This window comes from Platalea leucorodia (genome assembly GCF_965183815.1).
Source record: "Platalea leucorodia genome assembly, chromosome: 2".
Classification (NCBI taxonomy): domain Eukaryota; kingdom Metazoa; phylum Chordata; class Aves; order Pelecaniformes; family Threskiornithidae; genus Platalea; species Platalea leucorodia.
Window position 1 is genome coordinate 20,189,049 of NC_138824.1, and position 21,836 is coordinate 20,210,884.

Genomic DNA, 21,836 nt, shown 5'->3' on the forward strand with positions numbered 1-21,836 from the left:
TGAATGAAGGATCTGAATTAAGCTGAGGGAGTCTATTAAAAACTATGTTTGTTAATTTTACATTCGACTTTTGACAAGAAGTATTTAGTTAACAGTCCCCTGTTAAATCTTAAAAGTTGAATAAGGTATATAATTAAGCCTATTCTTTAAAACATCAGAGCAAGATTTTCTTCATTTTTTAAGCATCTGCCTTTCTGCCCCAGATTTTATACAAAATACAGGAAAAACTGCTGTTACTCTCCAAAGTGTGAATTGGTAAAAGGCTTGTGCAACAGCAAACACAATTAATAAAAACCAAGAGAGGATGGTGAATCTAAAAAATTATTCAAAATATTTAGAAAATAAAAGACTTTTCCAGATGATTATTTAAGTTAGCTCATGGGATTAAGGGATGTACATCAACTCCTACCTTCCCAGTAGCAGATTTTGAGATACAAGTCAAAGATAACATTTATAAAAGTGGATTCAAATATAAGAAGCACTTCTATAGCAATGCTTTGGTATGTGCTCCTTTCATATAAAGTATTTTAGTAAGTATGCGATCACAGGTTGGACTGAAAAATAGTCTTGAAGATTTTAATGAATCTTCATTTAGCAAATATAACCCATGGAACTATTTCAATGCTTTAAAATTAATATGCATATAAATACACATACCTTAAAGAATTCTTTCTTTTCAACTTGTTCATTGCCATCTGTATCCAACATTTTAAAGGCAATCTGAAATCCAGTCTGGGGTTCTGCAACAAATTGTGAAAGAACTTTATTGTAAACACACATGCACACACACACACGTACTTAAATATTTAATGCAAAAGGAATATTGCCTGTGGTTCAGTTCTCCATTGTTATGCAAGTACATGATATTTCCAGTAAACCACATGTACCTCCTCCAGTATAAGCAAACTTTTTAAACACCTTTTTACTACTGTTTCAAGGGATAATTAATGCAATAGCAAAGCAAGAAATGGCAGCACTGCCTAAGCACAGCCACGAATGTCCATTTGATCCCAACAACTGTGAAACGTTGTATGTCTTACTGCCTTGGTCTTAGATGTTCTCTATAGATGTCTCCATAATGCCATGTCGCTTCTGAAGTCTAGCTCTGCCTTGTTTATTAGAGCTCATTTTCAGGTGAGAAGACTGGAAAGTGCCTTGAGAAACCCATAATTACTCCCAAACTGCGTGAAAGAGCTAGTGTACTCCTCAGGTACTTCTTGCATGCATTACTGTATGCCAGTATTTGCAGTCTTCCCTAGCAAACAGACTGATCTTGTAATCGCAGCCAGCTCTCTCGGCTCCCGCTCCCGCTCCTAGCCCCAGGCCTTTTTTTTCTTCCCTTCTCCTCCCTCCCTAAACAATGTACTCAAATGTTACTGAGAAGTAATAAACCACTCTTTCTGGCCTCTTTGGACAAAAGCATGTCTTGTATGACTCCCATCAAGCTGATTTTTTCAGAAATTTTATACAATTTTACCCTGCATTTCCTTCACCGAGTAGATGTTTCTTTTCAACACAAAAAAATGTAATGAGTTCTGAGTCTTGCAGGCGCTATAAAAACACAGTGTGTTTTGAGCTCCTTCCCATAATTTCCTGATCTTACTTTGCTTACAGGAGGTGGCCTTGCTCATTAGCAAGCCCACACAGGAGCAGCATGCCGCTGAAATGTAGTTACAGTTCACTGCAGTAGCAAGCACTTATCCCAGTAATTTCTGGAGCAGGTGAATTAATTCCACAACCCAGTCAAGTCAGGCATTAATACGAAAGCCATGGACTTATCGTCTCTAGAATATATTCATGTTTCCAAGAACAATGCTGGACTCATGAGGGCAGTGAAGCAGTACCTCTGAAAAACTCTAATGTCTTCAGAGTTTTTCTTTTGGAAATACATTCTTCCAGCTCCATCCTGGAAAGTTTTAAGTCTTGCTTTTTTTTTTAAGAAAATCTTTCTGCAAAGGGAACAAGTTAAAGAAATATCCCATTCCTTTTAAAGTGATAACAAGATGGTTAAAGAAAGTACTATTTTTACATTTTAGAAGTAACTACATCTTCAGCACCCAACTAATGTTCTCTGTGGAGCAACTTTGTGATGCAGGGATATTTTATAAATACCGTTGCAATCTGCACAGCAGAGCCTTTCCCCAGCAACTGGGTTGTAATAATCAAAACTCGCTTCCTTTCCATGGAAATGCCACACGCTAAATTTGTGCTACTAGTACAAAAGCAAGAAGAGCCCATCCTATAACATATTTAGAGAATAAAAGTAATTGATGTATTTAATAGTAATTCATACCATCTGCGTTGCAATTTTCAGATAAGAGAGCTGTTACTGAAAATATAGGATCTAAAGCTGCTTATACTGTTCAGAGATGACATACTTATCTGATGTGATGTAACCCCAAAGGCACGTGTTCGTAAAATACGCATAGTTCAAAGACTACCTCAGATATATTTGTATTTAATTAGAATCAGGCAAAATTCCAAAATCTGAACAGAAGAGCTTCATCCTAGCTGTGAGTGCAGGTTAGACTTAGGTGCTTCCCCTGCAACCATTCCTACGTTGACCAAGCTGTCAACTTGTGTGACTGGCTAATTGAAACGAAGCTTTGAGTCAAGGTGACAATTTCAGTTCCTGAGCTCCTTCACCAGAAGCTCCATTAACCAATTGCTGGAAATGAAATTCAGTACAGCACTGGAAGAAAAAAGATAATGATGACACAAGGCACACAGAAAAGAGAAAAGGGGATCACAGGGGGCAAAATAAAGCCTTTGTCTGCTGCAAAACTACATTTTCAAGTTCAGTGTTGTTACAGACGTACTTTTGTATGACAGGCAGCATGGTCTGGTCAGCAGCATCCTGGAACCAGGACTCTGGAAACCTGGTGACTCTTGGCCTGTTCCCTATTGCTCTGTTGGTGACTTAGAAGAAGTCATTTAAATATTAATGGCTGCTTTAAGAAATTTCACATTAATTCTCACTAGCGAGACAGACAGGTTGTGTAACTGGGGGCTGAATGACATGGGATACTTGTTAGGCAAAACCAGAGGCACTAACACTTGTTGACATTTGCTTTCAAACTGATCAGTATGATAACCCTCTGTGTAACCAAAGCAGTGACATTAGCATTGCATTTTTGTCCTGCATCAAAAGGTGCCTTTGTTTTTGCAGTTCAATACATTCCAATATAAATTCTGTAAAAAATAATGTTACTTGATTGTCTGGAGAAGTGGAACAACTTGCTCTGATACTGCTTCAATTTTCTAATTGTTTCAACTAATAAATCAGCATGAATTTACTTTCAGCTGCCACAGATTTTTAAAGAAATAGAATCTTTGGCACCTATTTCTGCAACTTTAATTAAGGTATCCTTCTGAAGTTATAATGTGCTTGTGCTTTTTTTAAAAAAAAAGATCCCTCTTCTTTGAGTTGCAACAAATATTTTTAGATCGGCTTTCTAACTGGGCTAGACTCTTATATTATTTCTGACTTTAAAAAGCACTTTGAACACACGGTATAACTCATGTTAAAGCTGTGTGTAGCACTGGACAGTCACTACCGGTGAAACAGTACATTTGTATGGTAAATAGGTTATATTGATTTATATATGCTAAGTAATATTGTGTACTAGTTGATATTTCTAGGGGGAACTGATGCAGTTCTGCTGAGAAACGTCGTAAGCTGCAAAAGGCCTACCTAAACCGTGCGAGAGGTGCGTACCGACAGTTATTGTCTGTGAAGACTAGACTCTTAAGACCAACTCTACTTGTTCTTACTACACCGTGACAGAGTGGATTGCTAGAGCAGGGAAAATTGTCAATTTGTTTAAGCCCTTGCCATGGACCTCGCAGACATGGAAGTGGTGAGGCTCAAGCATCTACAGTCCATCGGGATAAGAATGACTGCTTCCTTCTCACCTTTCGCCACCCACTGATACCATGAGATCTCGTACGCCTGGTTTTGTCCCTTGCTTAAAATGTTAGACCTGTGTAAGTCAGTCAAACACGACTGTGCGTGGACTGTTACATGGACATGCATGTGGACTACTTCACTACTAGCCTATGGGTCTCACTGCATAATGCTAATTGCATGCATCTTATCTCAAATTGGTATTTTCCAGCATCACCTACACTTCATCAGAACAGCACAGAGAGGTGGCAAGCACGGCACAGAGTAGGTGTGGGTGCGGAAACCCAGAAAATCCAAGATGAACATACAATCAAAAAATGCCTGCTGTTTGCAGATACAGCAAGTGCCAAACAAAAAAGTTTTTTTAAAAAGTGTCTGGTAGAGAAAAAGGAAGGAGGCAAAGGAGGGGCAGAAATAAATGCAAAATACTTGGAGGAAATAAAGTCAAAAGGAACAGAAGGGAAAAAAAAGGATTTAAAAGTCAAACAAAAAGACACTGCAGAAGTCTGCTGTTTACGTATATCATCCATTCCATATCTGAACACATGAGTAATAGGCAACAACCTTTCAGACACAACAGCTTTTTACACCACTCCATGAGCTATAATGTTAATGTCTCATTGTCCAAAATGACTAAAACTACTATCCAGAAGACAAATTATTTATCTTCCCCCACTGTTGTTCTTCCCCTTATTATGTGGTCCTGTGACCAATGTCTTCTCTCTCTCCTAAAGAGAGACAATGATGACACTATGGAAGTAAGTTGCAATCAGTTAAAGCTATATCCATTTATATTAATGCTTTATCACTCTATATTCAATAGTTCTTTACATTTTACTATACTATAGAAATTTAGAAGTTAAAAAATATCAGAAAAAGTTCCTGGAAAGCTGTTAGTAGTATTTATACGTATGTTTTTTAAATATATAATACTTACTCGTAAGAATTGTCAGCAAAAATAGGTACTCTGCATAAGATATCAACCCTGAAATAGGAGAGTTAAAAAATTACTTGCAAAAAGAAAATATACTTATAGCAAGACTTGAAAGATTGACTCTTATAAATACAAAAAATGTAGTTTGACATCATACTAAATAGGTTATTAAAGTAAGCCACATTATTATTTAATAAAGTTTTTACTTCTGTTTTTAGTGCTCTGAAACTAAAATTCCCTATCCAGAGACTCATCAATGTTCATGTCTTATCAAGAAAGTAAGGTTTATTTGGTATTAATAAAGGGCCTACACTAAATCTTTAGATTCTCACTGAAAACATTCAATGTTTATATAAAAGGCAAATAAATTAAATGCGTTTTGTCACATTTAGTACCTGGGAGGAGAACCACTCTAACGTTACCCTGAAGGATCAAAGTCCTCCATCCTTTGGCAGGCTCGCGAAGGCGGAGAACAGCTTCCCTCTAATTCTCAAGGGGAACATGGCAACATGCAAAGCTGCCAAGCTGCTAGATTGTGCTGATAGTACTGCTGGGCCGCATGCCAAGAGGAGGCTTCTATTTTTTTTTAAAATAGGAACATGTCCTTTCTACAAGGTGAAAGTATTTTCTCCCCTTTTGAAGGAAAATTCCAGTGTTTTCCTTTGAAATACCGCCTTAAGTGAAAAGCCTGAACAAACAAAAAGATGTGATAGCGTCAAAATAGAGCGTATGAGCTAAAGCTAGAGAGCGCATAACGAGGGTGGTTAAACAACAGAATCTGAACCATCTGCCCTGCAATAATGTTTGGAGAAAAAATGTAAAGGGCTTTTTTTATAAATCACTTTTCAAAATAACTGTGCTACTTTCAACTTGTGAGCTAAACATTGTATAATGCTGAAGCTGCTTAAAGTAATGAAGTTCAAACATGCCTATCTGTGCAAAGATAAACTATTTTTTATAATTTATATTTAGTTAATTGATAGATAAGGAATCCACTTAAGCTTCAGTGATAAACAATTAACTTCTGATAAATTACTATGCAGAGCCAACAGCATTTGTATTTGACCTCAGACAGTGACTTAACACTTTTAAGTTTGAAATACCAGAGTTTAGAAATACTAAATTGCTGAATGTAAGAGTCTGAAAATCTGAGAACAAGTCTTAGCTAAAGACGGGTCTAATGCTGATCCTGTTGCCAACTCACTCTCCATATCTCAGTTTTCCTCTCCATCAAAATAGGGCTATTCACCCTATCATCCAGCATGCATCATGTGTAAATCAGCACAGTACTAGAGTCATACAATACACTGTGGAAATAAAAAATACTTTAATCTCAAAGCTTTAGTTTTGCTTACAAGTTTTAGGGTTACTGCCATTGCAAGAATGTATATTTTTATTTGCATTGCTGTAAAACTTGGAATCATGTTCCTAGACAGAGTCCACGATTTCTACAAATTCGAAACCAAAGAACTCCTACCCCATTTTTTTACCTTATACACCTAAGTATAAGATAAAATAAAAAAACTGATAGAAACAAATAGGGGAGGAAAAGAAATCAAGCAAATAGTGTGATGGGCAGTGATCAAGATTGCTGCTCCCTAATTTTGTTTTGTGTGTGTCACTGCAAAAGAATGTTTAAAGAAAGAATATAAAGACAGACAAGGAGGTAACTTTTCAACTCCATATAGAAAACACCTCCCAGTTGTGGACTGCAGTGGTATCAGCACAAAGATCCTTGCCTGAAAATCTAACCAGCAAATGATGAAGGCCAGCATCCCTGGCCAAGGAGAAGTGGGAGTCTGCCTCTCAGCTGTCTGGAGATGTGCTGCACAGGGATAGTCTAGGGGAGACCTGGAAGGTGAAGACAAGCAGCTTATGCTAGATAAAACAGAACAAGGAGAACCCAGTGTTGGGATACAAAAGAAGACAGGATACACTCAAAGGATTATGTAATAAAAACATCTTTATCAAAGCATTTGAAAGGATATTAACATGGCAGATTATGTTTGTTAAAGTCAGAGAAAAAAAAAAAGGTCATAATAATTGCGATACAAAATCCCAAGTGCCTGGAGAGTTTTAGCTATACGGGTAGACAGGGAACGTTGTACCTTATAAAATGTCGCAGAAAAAAATCTGCAAAATTTATAGAGAGATGGTAGGATGTAAAGAAAAGACCGATTTAAAGACAACACCCTGCTTACTGGCTCAAGGGAGAGCATGATGGCTCTATTGCCTCGAATTGCAGAGGGCTGGAAAGAGCAGCCTTGCAAGAAGAGGCAGGGGCGAGACACAGACTGTTTTCATTGTCATCTGATTGTAAGCTGATTGAAAAATCACTACAGTGAAATAGGCAAAAAGGTAAATATAATAAAAATATGTAAAAAAATTTCTTGATTGTACTTTAAAATCTGTCTCAGTGCCTTAAAGCAAATCCACAGCCTGTCTGACATTTTCTGGCAGACTGATTATACTAAAATAAATTGAGATAAGATTTTTTTAACTTGTGGCCTCATTTCCATAAAAATTCTTCTTTTAATTTTATTGTCCTTTTACTACCTGTAGTGAATGGCCAATTTACCTTATCTATAAAGTAAATTAAATATTTTGGTAATTTTATTTTTATTCTACAGTACTCATTACAAAGTTACTCAAATTAAAAGATGCAATGCAACAAATTAAAAAAAAAAAAAAAAACAAACCATAGAAAATTTCATTCACGTCCAAGCAAATTTTAAAAGATAAAAGCTTCATATACTGTTGAATGACTCAGCATACTTGCAGCCAAGTATTTGCAGTTAGTGTTGGCAAAATACTGTCATTTTCTAACACTAAATAAGCCTTCCCTATCCCTCCCTGGAAATCTCTACCCTCAAACTTCATAGCAAATGCTGACAGTACAATATTCTTATTGCTGAATAAGTCATAAGTATACCCACAAAATATGACATGAATTTTAAAACTGCCCACTAGAAGGCAGAATTCCCTAGCGTTACGTTTTACAAACTGGACTGATGACAGTTTTCCCCTCTACTCAATATTTAAATAACAATTTGAAGGTAGTTAAAATAATATCGACTAAACAGTGGAACAGGTGTAGATTTATTATTCTGGTACTTGTAAAAGCGGTATTTAATACATAAATATTGACATTTTAGAAATATAATAATCATGTATCTTAAAGCAAAAGCATGAAAGTCACTAAAGAGGCATCATGACCAAAAACTGTAAAAACTCTGTGTGTTGTGGAGACACATGGGTGACTGCACTCAATGTTCCTGCACCATCTCAAACTCCTACCTGACCTTTGAAGGACAGAGTATATGGACCCACAGTCCTAAGCAAGGGGAGTTCAATGCCTTGTCTAGAATGCAAAAGATGCCAGGCTGAGCATATCACGGAGCCACTTTCTGCCAAGCAGTCAGCTGGGAGAGGTGCAGGAAAAGGAGGCTGCGCTGATTTGCTATGTTTTCACTTTCTGTTGGTGGATTCCCGGTTTTCCCAGGCAGAGTGATTTGGGGATTTGCAGTGTCAACCACTAGATAACGAAAGGCTCTAAAAAAGCAGGGACAGAGAAAGAATATCCAAGAATTAAAGACTGGGAATCCTTTAAACCCTATCCTGGGAAAGCACATTATGATTAGTAATTTGAAAAGGCAGGGAATGACTATTCAATACAAAATCCAGACTTCCCTCGAATAGGAAAAAATTGTTCAGCTTGTTCAGAGATGTTTCAGGGCTGCTGGGGTATGCTGAGCCTTGCAGGAGTGGACTGACAAGCAAGGCACCCAGCTGAAGACCCCTCCACATCTGCACAAGGATGCAAGAAATGAACCGCACACAGAAGAGGCCATGAGGCCAACGGGCAGGCGAAACGCTGCAGGCTGAGATCGAGGGCTGCTCTCCTGCACAAGCTGCCAGCCACGGCTGGGGATCTGCTGCGCAGGGAGAAAGCGTGGCTCACGCCTGCCAAGGAACTGCAGCAGTGCAAAGGCAGCTTTATTTTCCAGAAACATCCACAGGATAAGGGATTTGGTCTGAAGTCTATGATACAGAATGTTTGTGAATAGATGCTGTTGGTCTTTCTCATTAGTTTGGGGATTTCAGTCTTTGTTACTGGTGAAATGCTTAATTACTCATCTATTTGATTTCCTCGATGCTCTTGTTTGTTTTCTCCTTTCAATTAGTTTATGCTAACAAGGTGTTTATTTGGTGTTCTTTAATTCCCTGTTGTTATACAAACAATATCCCAGAGTCTTCTCTTTATGTAGCCCAATATAAGGTGAAAATGCTGGGTGAAAAGAAACCGAAGCACATCGGTGCTGTGAAGGGGCACCAACCTCCTGGAGAGAGAAATAAGTTCAAATGCTCTTGGAATCGGGGATGTCACTTTACATAAGCAGATACAAATTTTATTTTTATTCTTAGTTTCCGTGCATTTAAGTTATATAGTGAAATAGCACCTTATTAACAAGTCTTAAAAGTCCATTTTGTGTGGAAGTCATCCCTCTAGCCCCTTTCTCTTCTCCAAGTAGGCTTTCTGATTTCTTTCACGTCTCCTCCCGCACCTCAGAAGGCTTTCAATTCCCAGCCCTGCTTCTTTACTCTCTCTTGCATAACTGAGAGATTTGCCAAGGAGGCAGCTACTGGCTAGATGGGGATGAAGTCAAATCCATGAAACCTTCTTTAAAAATACATTCAATTCATACCATATAATGAAATAAAAAGCAAGATGTATTTTTCAGTATCAAAAGTGCTCATTACCTTTATCACCAAGCTCTCTAAAAAAGGTCGGTCCTGGTTTAGCTTTGGCAACACATAGGAGTGCAGCATCTACCTCCTTTAAAGACATAAACAAGAAAACAGAAAGCCAGTTTTGAAAGAGAAGTCTATTTGGTTGAGCAACAGAAAGAACGCAAGTTCTTTTGAAGAAGGAAAGGAACATTTTGCTTACCTTTTTTGTCAGTTTCTTGGCTGAGGCTTTACCTGTAACAAAAAAATCATCATCATTCAATAACAAACTGACTTTAAACTTTGATCAGGTTCTGAGTCATTTCTTCAAATTTTTATGGGAAAATGCTAAGTAATATGAAACAGAGTATTTTGCAACAGACAGTTTGTTTCTAATTCCCACAATGATCAAGAAAGGACAACATTTAAAAATAATATGAGCAGTCTGTTCAAATGTTCTTGCAACCACAGACCACTTTGGTATCTATGACTGACTTACTAGTGTGATTTTGCATAGTGTGAGCTACAAATGTAGTACAGATTCCAAAGCAAGATTACACAGTAAGAAACAACTGTAGTATTTACAAAGGGATTTGCATGCACACATAATAATCCTTCAAGTGCTGGTTGAGTATGCAAAAGCTAAGAAATACTAAAAAAGAGAAAAAAGAATGAAAACATTGATGTTTCTATTAAGCAGAAATAAACTGAACAACTCCTGAAACAGCATCAGATGAAACCGTGCAAAGTCTCAAGTGTTTATTAGTATGTTCAAGTGTGTACACTCAAATAGCGGAGCCGCTGGCAGCAGTATAGGTTGTATTCCTGTGTAAATCACCCATCTGAGGAGCTGCGATGGATTATCAGTGGAACGTTTCAGCTGGGTAGGCACGGACCACAGAAATCCTGAGGTCATGGACAGGTAGGACCTCTACTCCGTCCTTTCTCAGTCTATCTGCCCTATCACACCAGTCTGTCTCCTCAGCATTTCTCCTCCTACAGTTCTTAAAACCCTGTGTCCTTCACTTTTGCTGCCACTCTCAGCCCATCACTCCCTTCCTTCACCACCAGTTCCTCTGGATTCCAGCCAGCCATTCCCTCCTATTTATTCACGCTGTGTAAGGACAAGCCAAGATGCTTGCATTTGCTCTGAGGACCGGTGTCCCTGTGCGCAGCAGCCTGCTTTGCTCCATGCTCAGACTCTAAGGCTTACTCTACTGCTTCACGGGCATCTTGCATCCGAAGGGTCACCAGCGCAGCATGGCTGTTTGGAAACGGACAGGACGGAGGCAGCCTGGTGGGCAGCTGTCAACAAACTTCTACCAAGCATTTTCAGAGGCCCATGGTTTAGCCAGACAGAGGCATTCTCAGTAAACCAGCGAATACCTGTAATGCTGGCAAAAGACATGCCCAGCTGCAGGGGGTCTCCACTGGCAACTTTTGGCTTTGGATGAGGGAAGCTGCTGGAACACCTCAACCAGCAACAGTTCATTTTTCAGCACAGGCAAACCAGTGCCCTGGCCTCTGCTCCCTGAACTGGCAGTAACGGTTTTGCTGATAAATTCCTCTCCCCACCCCGCTCCCCCAAATCAGCCTAAGGCAGACACCTGGCACATAACATTGCAACCCAAATGTTTGACAAAAGTTATAAGCAACTAAAATTAGGGTTTTAATACTGGAGTGTTGAGTGACCCCAGCAACAGGTGTTGCCAGCACCACCTGTTGCTGTGGATGAATACATTTTTGTGCAGCGCGTGTACATACATTCACACACACACACACACACACACACACACATATAAAGCTACACAGATAGATACCTTCTAGCTCAAAGGAAGTACAAAATCCTCTGCTTTGCCTCATTTGAGATAAAAGAAGTCAGACTAATAACAGTCTGGGAGAGCAAGTAAAAATCCCTATATCCAGCAAGGCTGAGTCCTGAGCAGGCGATGCAACACCACGGTTCAACACTGTTCACTGCTGCAGAGCATTTTAATGAATGGCTATTTAGGAAATTAAGTGATTCAGATCTCAGCTTTGAAATGTCATCTCTGTACAGTGCATTTCAATGTGGAATTAAACTACAGCAGCTCTTTCGGCTCTGGGAGACCCACATGGCGAGAAGCCTTACAAGAGGGAATAAGTCAGGCTGTAGGTCTGCGAAAAAGTCTCTGAAAGAAAAAAGGGAAAACCACCCTGCAGTGATTTTCACTGTAAATGCTCTCCTTACTTGTCTGTTTTGAAGTCAGCCATGCACTCTTATTTGGTTAACAGCAGCTCCACTCATTCCTTTCTCCTGGTGGCCCCAAGAGCATCACCTCTGGCACAGCAACTGCTACCGCAGCAGTGTACTGGGCAGTAGCCTTTTGCCAGCATGCAGGAGGATGATGAAGGGAGACCAGCTGACCTCTGTGAGCTGGAACAGCAAAGGCATGAATAATTGATGCAAGGTAAGGAGAAAGCACTGGGAGCTACAGCTAAGACACTAGCTGGCCAAGTTTGTGAGGCTCTACACTTGGTTAGGTCTGTGTTTCTCTTCTTCATATTGTATTCAGCACAATAACTCTGAAACACTTCAGCTACCTGGTTTTTGGGAACATATCCTCAATGAAAATTACCTTAGTGTGATAAAAATTAAGAAAGGGAAGGAAAATCTGTTGCAGACATGTGGACCCTGTTTTCACCAGCCTGCAGTCACAACTGCAACTGCCTAGAGCTCATGCAAACGGCTGCGGCAGCCATCAACGTCTGCCCTCTCGCATTCAGCTATGGCCACCCTCCAGAGGACGCTTAAGATGCTGACATGCCAACTGACCTGTGTCAGAGATGAAGAGGCAGTAACAACAACGACACAGAGGTGCTCATGCTACCCTTGAGTGGGGAATCTTGGCATGGGTGAAAGGACTAGCGGAGGAGAGGAAGCCTTTGCTGCGGGGCAGAAGAGGAGGAGGACAGTCGCATCACCCCAGGATGTGGCAAGGGGCAGAACGAGGTGGGTGAGAGTCGGTGCCTACCACAGCTGACCGCACAAGGGGCTGCTGCTACAATAAAAGAGGAAAAAAGGCAGCAGGGAAAGGGACAGACATTTCTAAGTCATTCAAAGATGTTTCTACTTTTCTAAGTAGTAAATAAGAGTAATAAATGTGGAGCCTTTTAATGGTGCTCTTCTCAAATGGGCTTCAAAATCAAAAGATTTAATAACCTAGTCAAATGAAAATGGCATACAGATGTCAGCAAGCGCGCGTACTGCTAGGCCAGGAACTTTTTTGAAAAAAAATGACACTTAGGAGACTAGTGTTATTTTTCACATTGCTATTTGTGTAAAATATTAGAATACAATCTTATAATAATGTAATAATTTAAACTGCAGAAGGAGTTTCCTCTGATAATTATTTGAATATTTTCTAAGAATTAAATCCAGTTATGTTCTATTGGTACTGTCACCGTATAAAATCATCTGTGAAGACTCAAATCTCAGTTTTCATTTGGAAACATTAGCTACTTTTATTGTAGCACTCATAACATTCCTTGTATACTAATTTAGCTCTTGGTGCTTATTCTCTCCATTTATTCACCTCCTAACAATGAGATCCCTTTAAACACCAAGAAGGAAAGCTCTGTTAATAGCGCACACTACCATATCAAATGTGCAGCCCTCTGAGGAACCACATCTTTTAAGGCCTTGTCTACAATAATTAGGAAAAGAAGGTTAACTCCTCTTTGCAGAAGATGCACTCCAAAGGTATGAACAGTTTTCTTAGCCAATTCAGACACTGAAAAAAAAAAAAAAGCCTCTTCCTTTCTATCAATTAAATCTTGGTGCTGTCATTCCTGACACATGACTACAAATATATCAGGATCTAATTCTCTCTCTGAGGAATACAGGCAATGGTTATAATTATTAGGAACTATTTCATCTAATAAGTAAAAGATCAGCATGATGCACTTTTCTATAGTTTTATTCTTTTACCTTCATAGATTCTTACTAATAGGTAAACTAATGACATATTAGAAAACTTGTTTGTAGTAGTAACACTCTTACTTTGGTATCAGAAAAAGAAACTTGGAATATTTATTGTTTTGAATGTGAATGAATGAGAAGAAAAACAACTTTTTTTTTCCTACAGACCTGCCAAGACTGTGATGGAATTCTGGCTTAAAGGACAATGAGTATTTTCAAGGGTCTCTACATATTTTACAGATGCTATCATCTAATTTTCACCATCTATAGTGGATCCATGAAACAACAGCGATGTACAGACACACCTTTCACGGACAAAAAGCCATTTTAGCTTTTAAAGTTGAATGAATAGAGAGTCTACTTAGAATCACACGAATTCTGTGCCGTTAGCCAAGAAAGTTAGCTGACAACTGTAATTAAGAAAACACTGCCAAGAGCAGCTACGTCAGCTTTAATTTGCCCTCGGCAAACCTGGGTATTTTGTCACATACATTTCTTACAATAGAAGTGTTTCCATCATCTATCAGTTTTTTACACTAAGATGTAGAATGGACTCGACATCAATGTTAGGATTAACATTAGGAAAGGGCTGAATTAAAACAAGTACCCACTTGCGCTCAGGAACACCCATTTACACCTGTATAGCTAAGGAAAGGCTTAGATCTGACAAAAGACGTTTAGAGCCAAAGAATGAACAAGATCACTAACTAATGTCACTCTTATAACAACAATAATCAAATGCCAAAGCAAAAGTAGAGAAGTTACTACTATCTGCAAGAAAGCATAATTTTACATGTCTGCAAGATTGCTCTATTTTTTTAACGTGGAAATGAAAATTAATTTTTGAAACAATCTTTCTCCACAGCCTTAACTTCAAATGAGAACAGTATAAAATAGCTATCTCTTCGTAGGAGGACAACAAACTCCTGTCCCTTTTATCAGCAAAGTCACTGAGATGGTTTGACCAGGATCTCCTTTTAGCTCCATTTCAGATAGACACAGCGATAAACAATTAAAAAAAAAAATGTTCTCCCAGTTTTTTAATTTTAGATGGCAATCATTGTTATCTTTGCTGAAGCTTGGCAGGTTCAAAGTCATACTGGGGTACTACAATTTTTTTTCCCTGAAAAATCAAGAAGAGAACAGCGTTAGGTATATTACAATTCAATGAAACCCTGATTCCGCAAAATGATGAGTGAAAAGAACCTTTTAAGCTGGACAGGATTTCAGCACAGTCGTAATCTGAGGATCAGGGCATTTTAAAACCTAAACCCACTGTGCGCAGCTGATGCTGTGGCCTATACAGCAGAGCCCACCCTGCAAGCCTTGCCTGCCGTGGGAACAAAAATTTTTATTTCTCCCTTTTAGCCGGCTGCCAGCTTTCACACAAGCTGAACTCTGAGAATCCTGCCCCTGCGCCCTGGCGAGCCGGGTTAGATAAGAATCGTGTATGCCGATTTCCTTGGGGAGACCCTGTTAAAATTTTTGTTTATATTACCCTAAAGTAGATGATCATTGAAATCCAATAGCTTGTATTTCACTCCCAGCTCTCTCTCAGATATTTTCTATGATACTGGACAAGTACCTTATCTCAACAAGGTGTCCTTTGTTTACCCACCTTATTTACTTTCTCAGCTCTTTAAAGCTCTTCTATGCATTTATAAAGTACTTACTGCTAATGAAACCAATAACATAACGGGCAAAAATTCCAGCCAGTAATTAGTTCTTTAAGGCCTCCTTTTGAAATATTGGTGATATTGGAGATAAAACAAGGGCAGCAAAAAAATTAAAGCTTTTTGAAAGCATGACAAACCAAGCGGTCAGATTCCTATGATAGCTCCTGGCAAACCAATATCTGAATAATAAATGACCGTGCCATTTAAATGAATTAAGAATCCACTTCAGCTAGAAAGCTTTTACTGAACTAGTGCATTGCTCCATTGAAAGATAATTGATAAAAGTAATTTCAATCACATGAATTAGTGAATTGAACCACCTGAATTAAAATCCAAGTATGCCCAGTGGAAAAGGCAATTTGCAATAATAGGAGCTTCTGATAAGCTTTACAAAACAAGCTTTGCATCTGTCCTTCTTTATTTAGAGCAATCGTTCCTCTGAGGAAACAAGAAATATACAGTCCTGGGCTGATGCCAGCACTGGCAAATCTCCATTTCAGAAGAGCAGTTGCATCAGAGCCAGTCAATACCGGAAGGTTTCTCTGTGAGTAAGGCAGCCTGGGGTAAAAAGGGTGGGATGCTGATGTAAGGAGAGAACATCAAAGGACGACACAGTCTTTTAGGAAGCTGAAACAGACTGAAAAATTAAGATAAGCCACTTTTCAAAAGCTGTTAAAGAGACAGTGGCACCGAGTTACCAGCGGTGCCAGGAGTTCCGAAATAACCAAAGGCATCAGGGTAAAAGCAGATTTTGTGGTGCTTGCTACAGAGCACGCACGCAGCTCAGTCCTCACTGGGACTGTAGCAGGAGTCTGTGGGGATGGGAGGGAGAGCAGGGGAACAACTTTGCTTTAGGTATTATCCAGGGAAAGTGACATGCTCCCAGATCTGGTCTCTTTCTAATAACATATACAAACTGCAGATAGGAAAAGCTGAGAATAGGTTCAAACTTCCAAGCTTACCACAAGACTTGCACTGCAATGATATACAGCATACAGAAAGTTATTTCTTCCAAACCACCACAAAAGTCTAACAGGTGTGTAATGGCAGCCCTTGGCTGCAAAAGGAGCATGTGATGTGAGTTCAGACTTCACGTCTAACACACAAGCAGCAAGAAGCCCAGCAGAGAGTGCAATCGCAGATGAGCATCTCCCCAGCAGGAGAGGCTGCCAACCCTCTGGGCTGGTTCAGAGCTCAGGACTGGAGGGAGCATCCAGAGGAAAAATGTGTCATGTGAAATGCAAGTCCTCAAACTCCCAAATAAGCACCTCATGCTTGGTTCCTCTGGCTTCATTTAGATATCTAAAAATTAGATGCCTAAATCTGAGTTAGTGATCTCTATGGTGCTTTGCTGTAACTATGATGGTGTAAGGACATACGTAAAAAAGGGTTTATAATTAACTCTGAAATCTGCTGCTCCTATTTCAGATCTGAAGAAGAGCTCATATGCCCAAAAGCTTGTCTAATTTTTCCAACTTATAGCAACTGATCTAATAAAAGATACTATCTCTGTCTACAAACATCATCCTGACTAATGACCCCAGGCTCCCTTTATAGTCAAGGGAGAGAAACAGACACCAGAAAAGAGCAATTTATTCCAGGTTGAGATAGGTGTCTAATACAGGCCCTGGACTTACCTGTTTCCTTCCATTATCTTTAAAGAGATGCTATAATCACTCAGTCTGACCTGACATTCAGCTTTTATGTATCTAAATTGAGTAGGTAAATCCTTCTGCATGCAACCAGGTAATTCACACCATGACTGCTTTTTGTCTTTATTATATTTGTAATCTGTTTTTTCCAACCTCCTATCTATCAGCCCATTGTTAGTAGTGCTAAGGGCATGTGTTCTTTGTTTTATTAAGAACTTGATCAGATACAAGGGCAAAGTGTACTACAGTTCAAGAGGCAGAGTGGCTGCATAATTGGAGCAATACAGTATTATAAAGGACAATTAAGATTACCTGGAAAGAGCTGTATCCATAATATGTGTTTCTGAAACCAGAAGGGTGGAGAATGACTCCTGCCAACCTACAGAGAACATGATGCAGTTCAGACTTCTGGGATGGATGGCATCTCCTGAATCTGCACAAAACCATGGACCTTCCACAAAGAGCAGGCAGGCAGAGCCTCAACTCAAGAAAAATTCCTAGTATTAGGCTTGAGATGGTAGTCAGTCTCATCTAGCAAAGAGAACATCATAAGCTAGACTAAGCCTTCAAGAAGACTAAATTAATGAACTTTGATCCTACCCAGTAATAAAGAAGAGATGACTTCTGTAGCATCGTTATGCTTTATGTTGTCATCTCCCATTGCTAAGAAAGACTAGTTTTTTAAATACTATAGTGCTGGAGGACATGCTAGGTTAAGGTACTAACAACAGATGAAGATAAACTATTATGATAGCCTCGTAGCACTAGAGGTTTAATTCTGTTCCTCTGCTCGACGGTGTTAGAAGTCATGATCCCTGGCTTAAGGGCTCTGTAATCTACTTTACGGCTAGAGAAGATAAGTATAACAAAAATTAGAAGAACAAATAAAGTAGGATAAGAACAACAACAATGAAACGACACAGTTAAAAATAACTGCATGCACAACCGGAGCAAATTGCATCTTAATTGTAAGCAGAGATTAATTTAAATTCAGAACAAAAATGTGTGCAAATTAATTGTCCTACAATCAAAATGAAGGAAAAGGTCAACACCTTAACAGCACCAGAAATTGATTCTTACCTCACTGTGTAAGACTTGATTTAAGCTTATGTGCTCAATATAAAGCCACCATCACCACTGTAGCAACTATCCCTATTGTATCTCATTCAGCCACTTCCTTTACAATTTGTGTTCTTCCATATATCTGAAGATCTTCCCTACAATGACAAACTGTTACTTTTCACATGCATCTTAAAAATGTAAAAAAATGTAATACAGTTAAAGACTTAAGCACAAGAATAGTAAAGGCTTTTAATGATTACAAATTGGATTCACTTGCTGACAAACATAACTGAGGTGCCAGGTGAAGAATTCATCCTTTGTATGGGAATTTATCACTAGCACAAAGCTACCTTACGAACCCTAGAATAAGGAAAAAGCAGGCATGTTTCAGAGAGGACTATCTTTTTCACCTTCTTGCTTTGATGCAATTTACCCCCTAAGCAGGAACTGCACATCATATCAAACTGTGTCAAATTATATGAAGTAACTGTATGGTTCATTTATTGCACTTTGATATGTAACAAACACTCCAACATGCAAGAATTACAGATAACGAGGCCAGAAACGACCACGTGGGTCACCTACTTTGTCCTATTGCTCCCAACAGACTTTTGCTCATGCGTTATCTCATCAGTTTATGTGCACACAAATACATGTTTGCACATTTGAAAGATAGTATTAATGCTAAACTGTAGTTTGGGGTTCAAAAGACAACAGTGACATTAATTCAACTGCTTTTTTTATAAAATAGTTTGCTTTTTCTTAAACTTACTCATCCAAGTACAAACTCCAGCGTACTGTTGATACTGCTTATTCCTAGTGGAACAGAAAAAAATAAAATTTAATAACTTGATATAATTTAAAAAGCAAAACTGGAAATATTTTGAAAAATTGAAGTTATTCATGGTATCAGCATGAAAAATGCAGTGCTGTTACCATAATTCTGTTCAGATGTAGGGCATTTATAGCACTTGTGTCCAAGCAGTAAATAGCTGACATATTAGTGCATCAAGCCAATTTAAATTACTGCAGTGGGTAAGTATCTGGGAGCACTGACATTTCACATAAATTGAGTGGATTCTCAAGAGTCCTGTAAATATAAAAAGCTATTTAGATCCAATTTATATAGTAGCTCACTTTTTTTCCTGTTTCACCCTATCGCATATCAAAATTATTTACACCATCATTAATGCTTTCTTTTTTGTTAAAACAGTATTTTTCTTTTAAAGATTAATTTACTTCCACTACAGCAACATGCAGTAAAAGTTCTTAGAAATATTGCAAAAAATCTTCCAGAGGTGACAGCTGGTTGAAAAAGTACAATGGAATTTTGCTAGAAGTATCAGCTTGGTAAACTTCGTTCATGATATCCCAGCAACCCATAGTCAGGCCTCTGGAAGGGAAAAAAAAAAATAAAAAGGAAGAGAGATGGCTGATGTCCTTCTGCACTGCTATTGTGAAATCTGGAAATCTCATCAGCGGGATGCCCGATTTCTATTGCTGCACTATCCTAATGATGGTGGCAATCGTTGCTCCTGTTTCATTCTCCTACTGCCTTGTCCTTCCATCAAATGTCTAGAATTTGACTCCTTTAGGGCTGCTCTACATCCTCCACAGACTACACACATCCTTTCCAACATCTTATTGTTCTTATTCCCTTCCCAGTAGTAACAATTCTAGGGAATATAGCACGAAGAGCACCTTCTGGGTGATTGTGAAAGATGGTCTCAGGAGTTTCAGAGAAGCTTGTGGGAAGACCCATGAAGTGAGGCTCCCCCATGGTTAAGGGAAATTGCCTCATTCACAGAACAGCAGAAGTTGGAAGGGAGCTCTGGAGATCATCGTGGTAATTACAATGTCCTTATCATCTATGGATAAGGGATGAGCCTAGGGGTGGCATGCCTGTGTTGGAGAAGAGATCAATAGCCCAACTGAAGTGCATTTACACCAATGCGCACAGCATGGGCAATAAGCAGGAGGAGCTGGAAGCCATTGCGCGGCAGGAAAACTATGATGTGCTCGCCATCACAGAAACATGGTGGGATGACTCACACAGCTGGAGTGCTGCAATGGACACCTACAAGTTCTTTAGAAGGGACAGGCAAGGAAGGAGAGGTGGTGGGATAGCCTTGTACATTAGAGAGTGTTTTGACTGTCTAGAGCTCAATGAAGGTAATGACAAGGTTGAGTGCTTATGGGTAAAGATCAGGGGGAAGGCTAATAAGGCAGATATCCTGGTGGGAGTCTGTTACAGACAACCCAACCAGGATGAGGAAACAGACGAAGTATTCTACAAGCGGTTGGCTGAAGTCTCACAATCTCTAGCCCTTGTTCTCGTGGGAGACTTCAACTTACCAGATACCTGCTGGAAATACAACACAGCAGAGAGAAAGCAGTCTTGGAGGTTCCTGGAGTGTGTGGGAGGTAACTGCCTGATGCAGCTGGTAAGTAAGCCAACCAGGGGAGGTGCCCTACTGGACCTGCTGTTTATGAACAGAGAAGGCCTGGTGGGTGATGTGGTGGTCGGAGGCTATCTTGGTCTCAGCGACCATGAAATGATAGAGTTTTCAATTCTTGGAGAAGTAAGGAGGGGGGTCAGCTTGGATAAGCGCACTCTGTACTGGGTTAAAAACTGGCTGGACGGCCGAGCCCAGAGAGTGGTGGTGAATGGAGTCAAATCCAGCTGGCAGCCGGTCACAAGTGGTGTTCCCCAGGGCTCAGTATTGGGGCTGGTCCTGTTTAATATCTTCTTTCATGACCTGGATGAGGAGATTGAGTGCACCCTCAGTAAGTTTGCAGATGACACCAAGTTGGGTGGAAGTGTCGATCTGCTGGAGGGTAGGACGGCTGTGCAGAGGGATCTGGACACGCTGGATCGATGGGCCGGGGCCAACTGCATGAGGTTTAACAAGGCTCAGTGCCAGGACCTGCACTTCAGTCACAACAACCCCATTCAACGCTACAGGCTTGGAGAGGAGTGGCTGGAGAGTTGCCTGGCAGAAAGGGATCTGGAGGTGTTGGTTGACAGCCGCCTGAACATGAGCCAGCAGTGTGCTCAGGTGGCCAAGAAGGCCAATGGCATCCTGGCTTGTATCAGGAATAGGGTGGCCAGCAGGACCAGGGAGGTGATAGTGCCCCTGTACTCGGCACTGGTGAGGCCGCACCTCGAGTCCTGTGTTCAGTTTTGGGCCCCTCACTACAAGAAGCACATCGAGGTGCTGGAGCGTGTCCAGAGGAGGGCAACGAAGCTGGTGAAGGGTCTGGAGCACAAGTCTGGTGAGGAGAGGCTGAGGGAACTGGGGTTGTTTAGCCTGGGGAAAAGGAGGCTGAGGGGAGACCTTCTTGCTCTCTACAACTACCTGAAAGGAGGTTGTAGCCAGGTGGGGGTCGGTCTCTTCTCCCTAGTAACAAGCGATAGGATGAGAGGAAACGGCCTCAAGTTGCACCAGGGGAGGTTTAGATTGGATATTAGGAAAAACTTCTTCACCGAAAGGGTAGTCAGGCATTGGACCAGGCTGCTCAGGGAAGTGGTTGAGTCTCCATCCCTGGAGGTATTTGAAAGACGGGTAGACGTGGTGCTTGAGGACATGGTTTAGTGGTGGACTTGGCAGTGCTAGGTTAACGGTTGGACTCTATGATCTTAAGGATCTTTTCCAACCTTAACAATTATATGATTCTATGATTTTATGATCTCACAGTGACAACTGGAAAAAGCTCAAAGCAGGGTCAGTCAGGGCAGGTTGCCCAAGACCATGTCCTGTTGGGTTTTGAATATGCTTGCAAACATTTGTTTCTAGAAGGGCTATGAACATAAGACATCTCTCTAATTTAATAGTCACCTGACCAACTTTGAAATAGGAAAGTATCAGTTTAGGTGTTTTTGTAATCTACACGAACATGAAATACAAGCAGCAGT

At 40.0% G+C, this 21,836-nt stretch overlaps 1 protein-coding gene across 1 annotated transcript in view; it reads right to left on the minus strand.

Moving 5' to 3' along the window:
- The window catches only part of MICU2 (mitochondrial calcium uptake 2), a gene marked incomplete at its 5' end in the record, with an annotated part of 156,705 nt that overhangs the window by 35,591 nt on the left and 99,278 nt on the right, over positions 1 to 21,836 (minus strand). The window contains 4 exons of the mRNA XM_082304647.1: positions 658 to 740; positions 4,845 to 4,892; positions 9,603 to 9,678; positions 9,793 to 9,824. Coding sequence (XP_082160773.1) covers positions 658 to 740; positions 4,845 to 4,892; positions 9,603 to 9,678; positions 9,793 to 9,824 — 239 coding nt within the window. The remainder of the gene's footprint in view (positions 1 to 657; positions 741 to 4,844; positions 4,893 to 9,602; positions 9,679 to 9,792; positions 9,825 to 21,836) is intronic.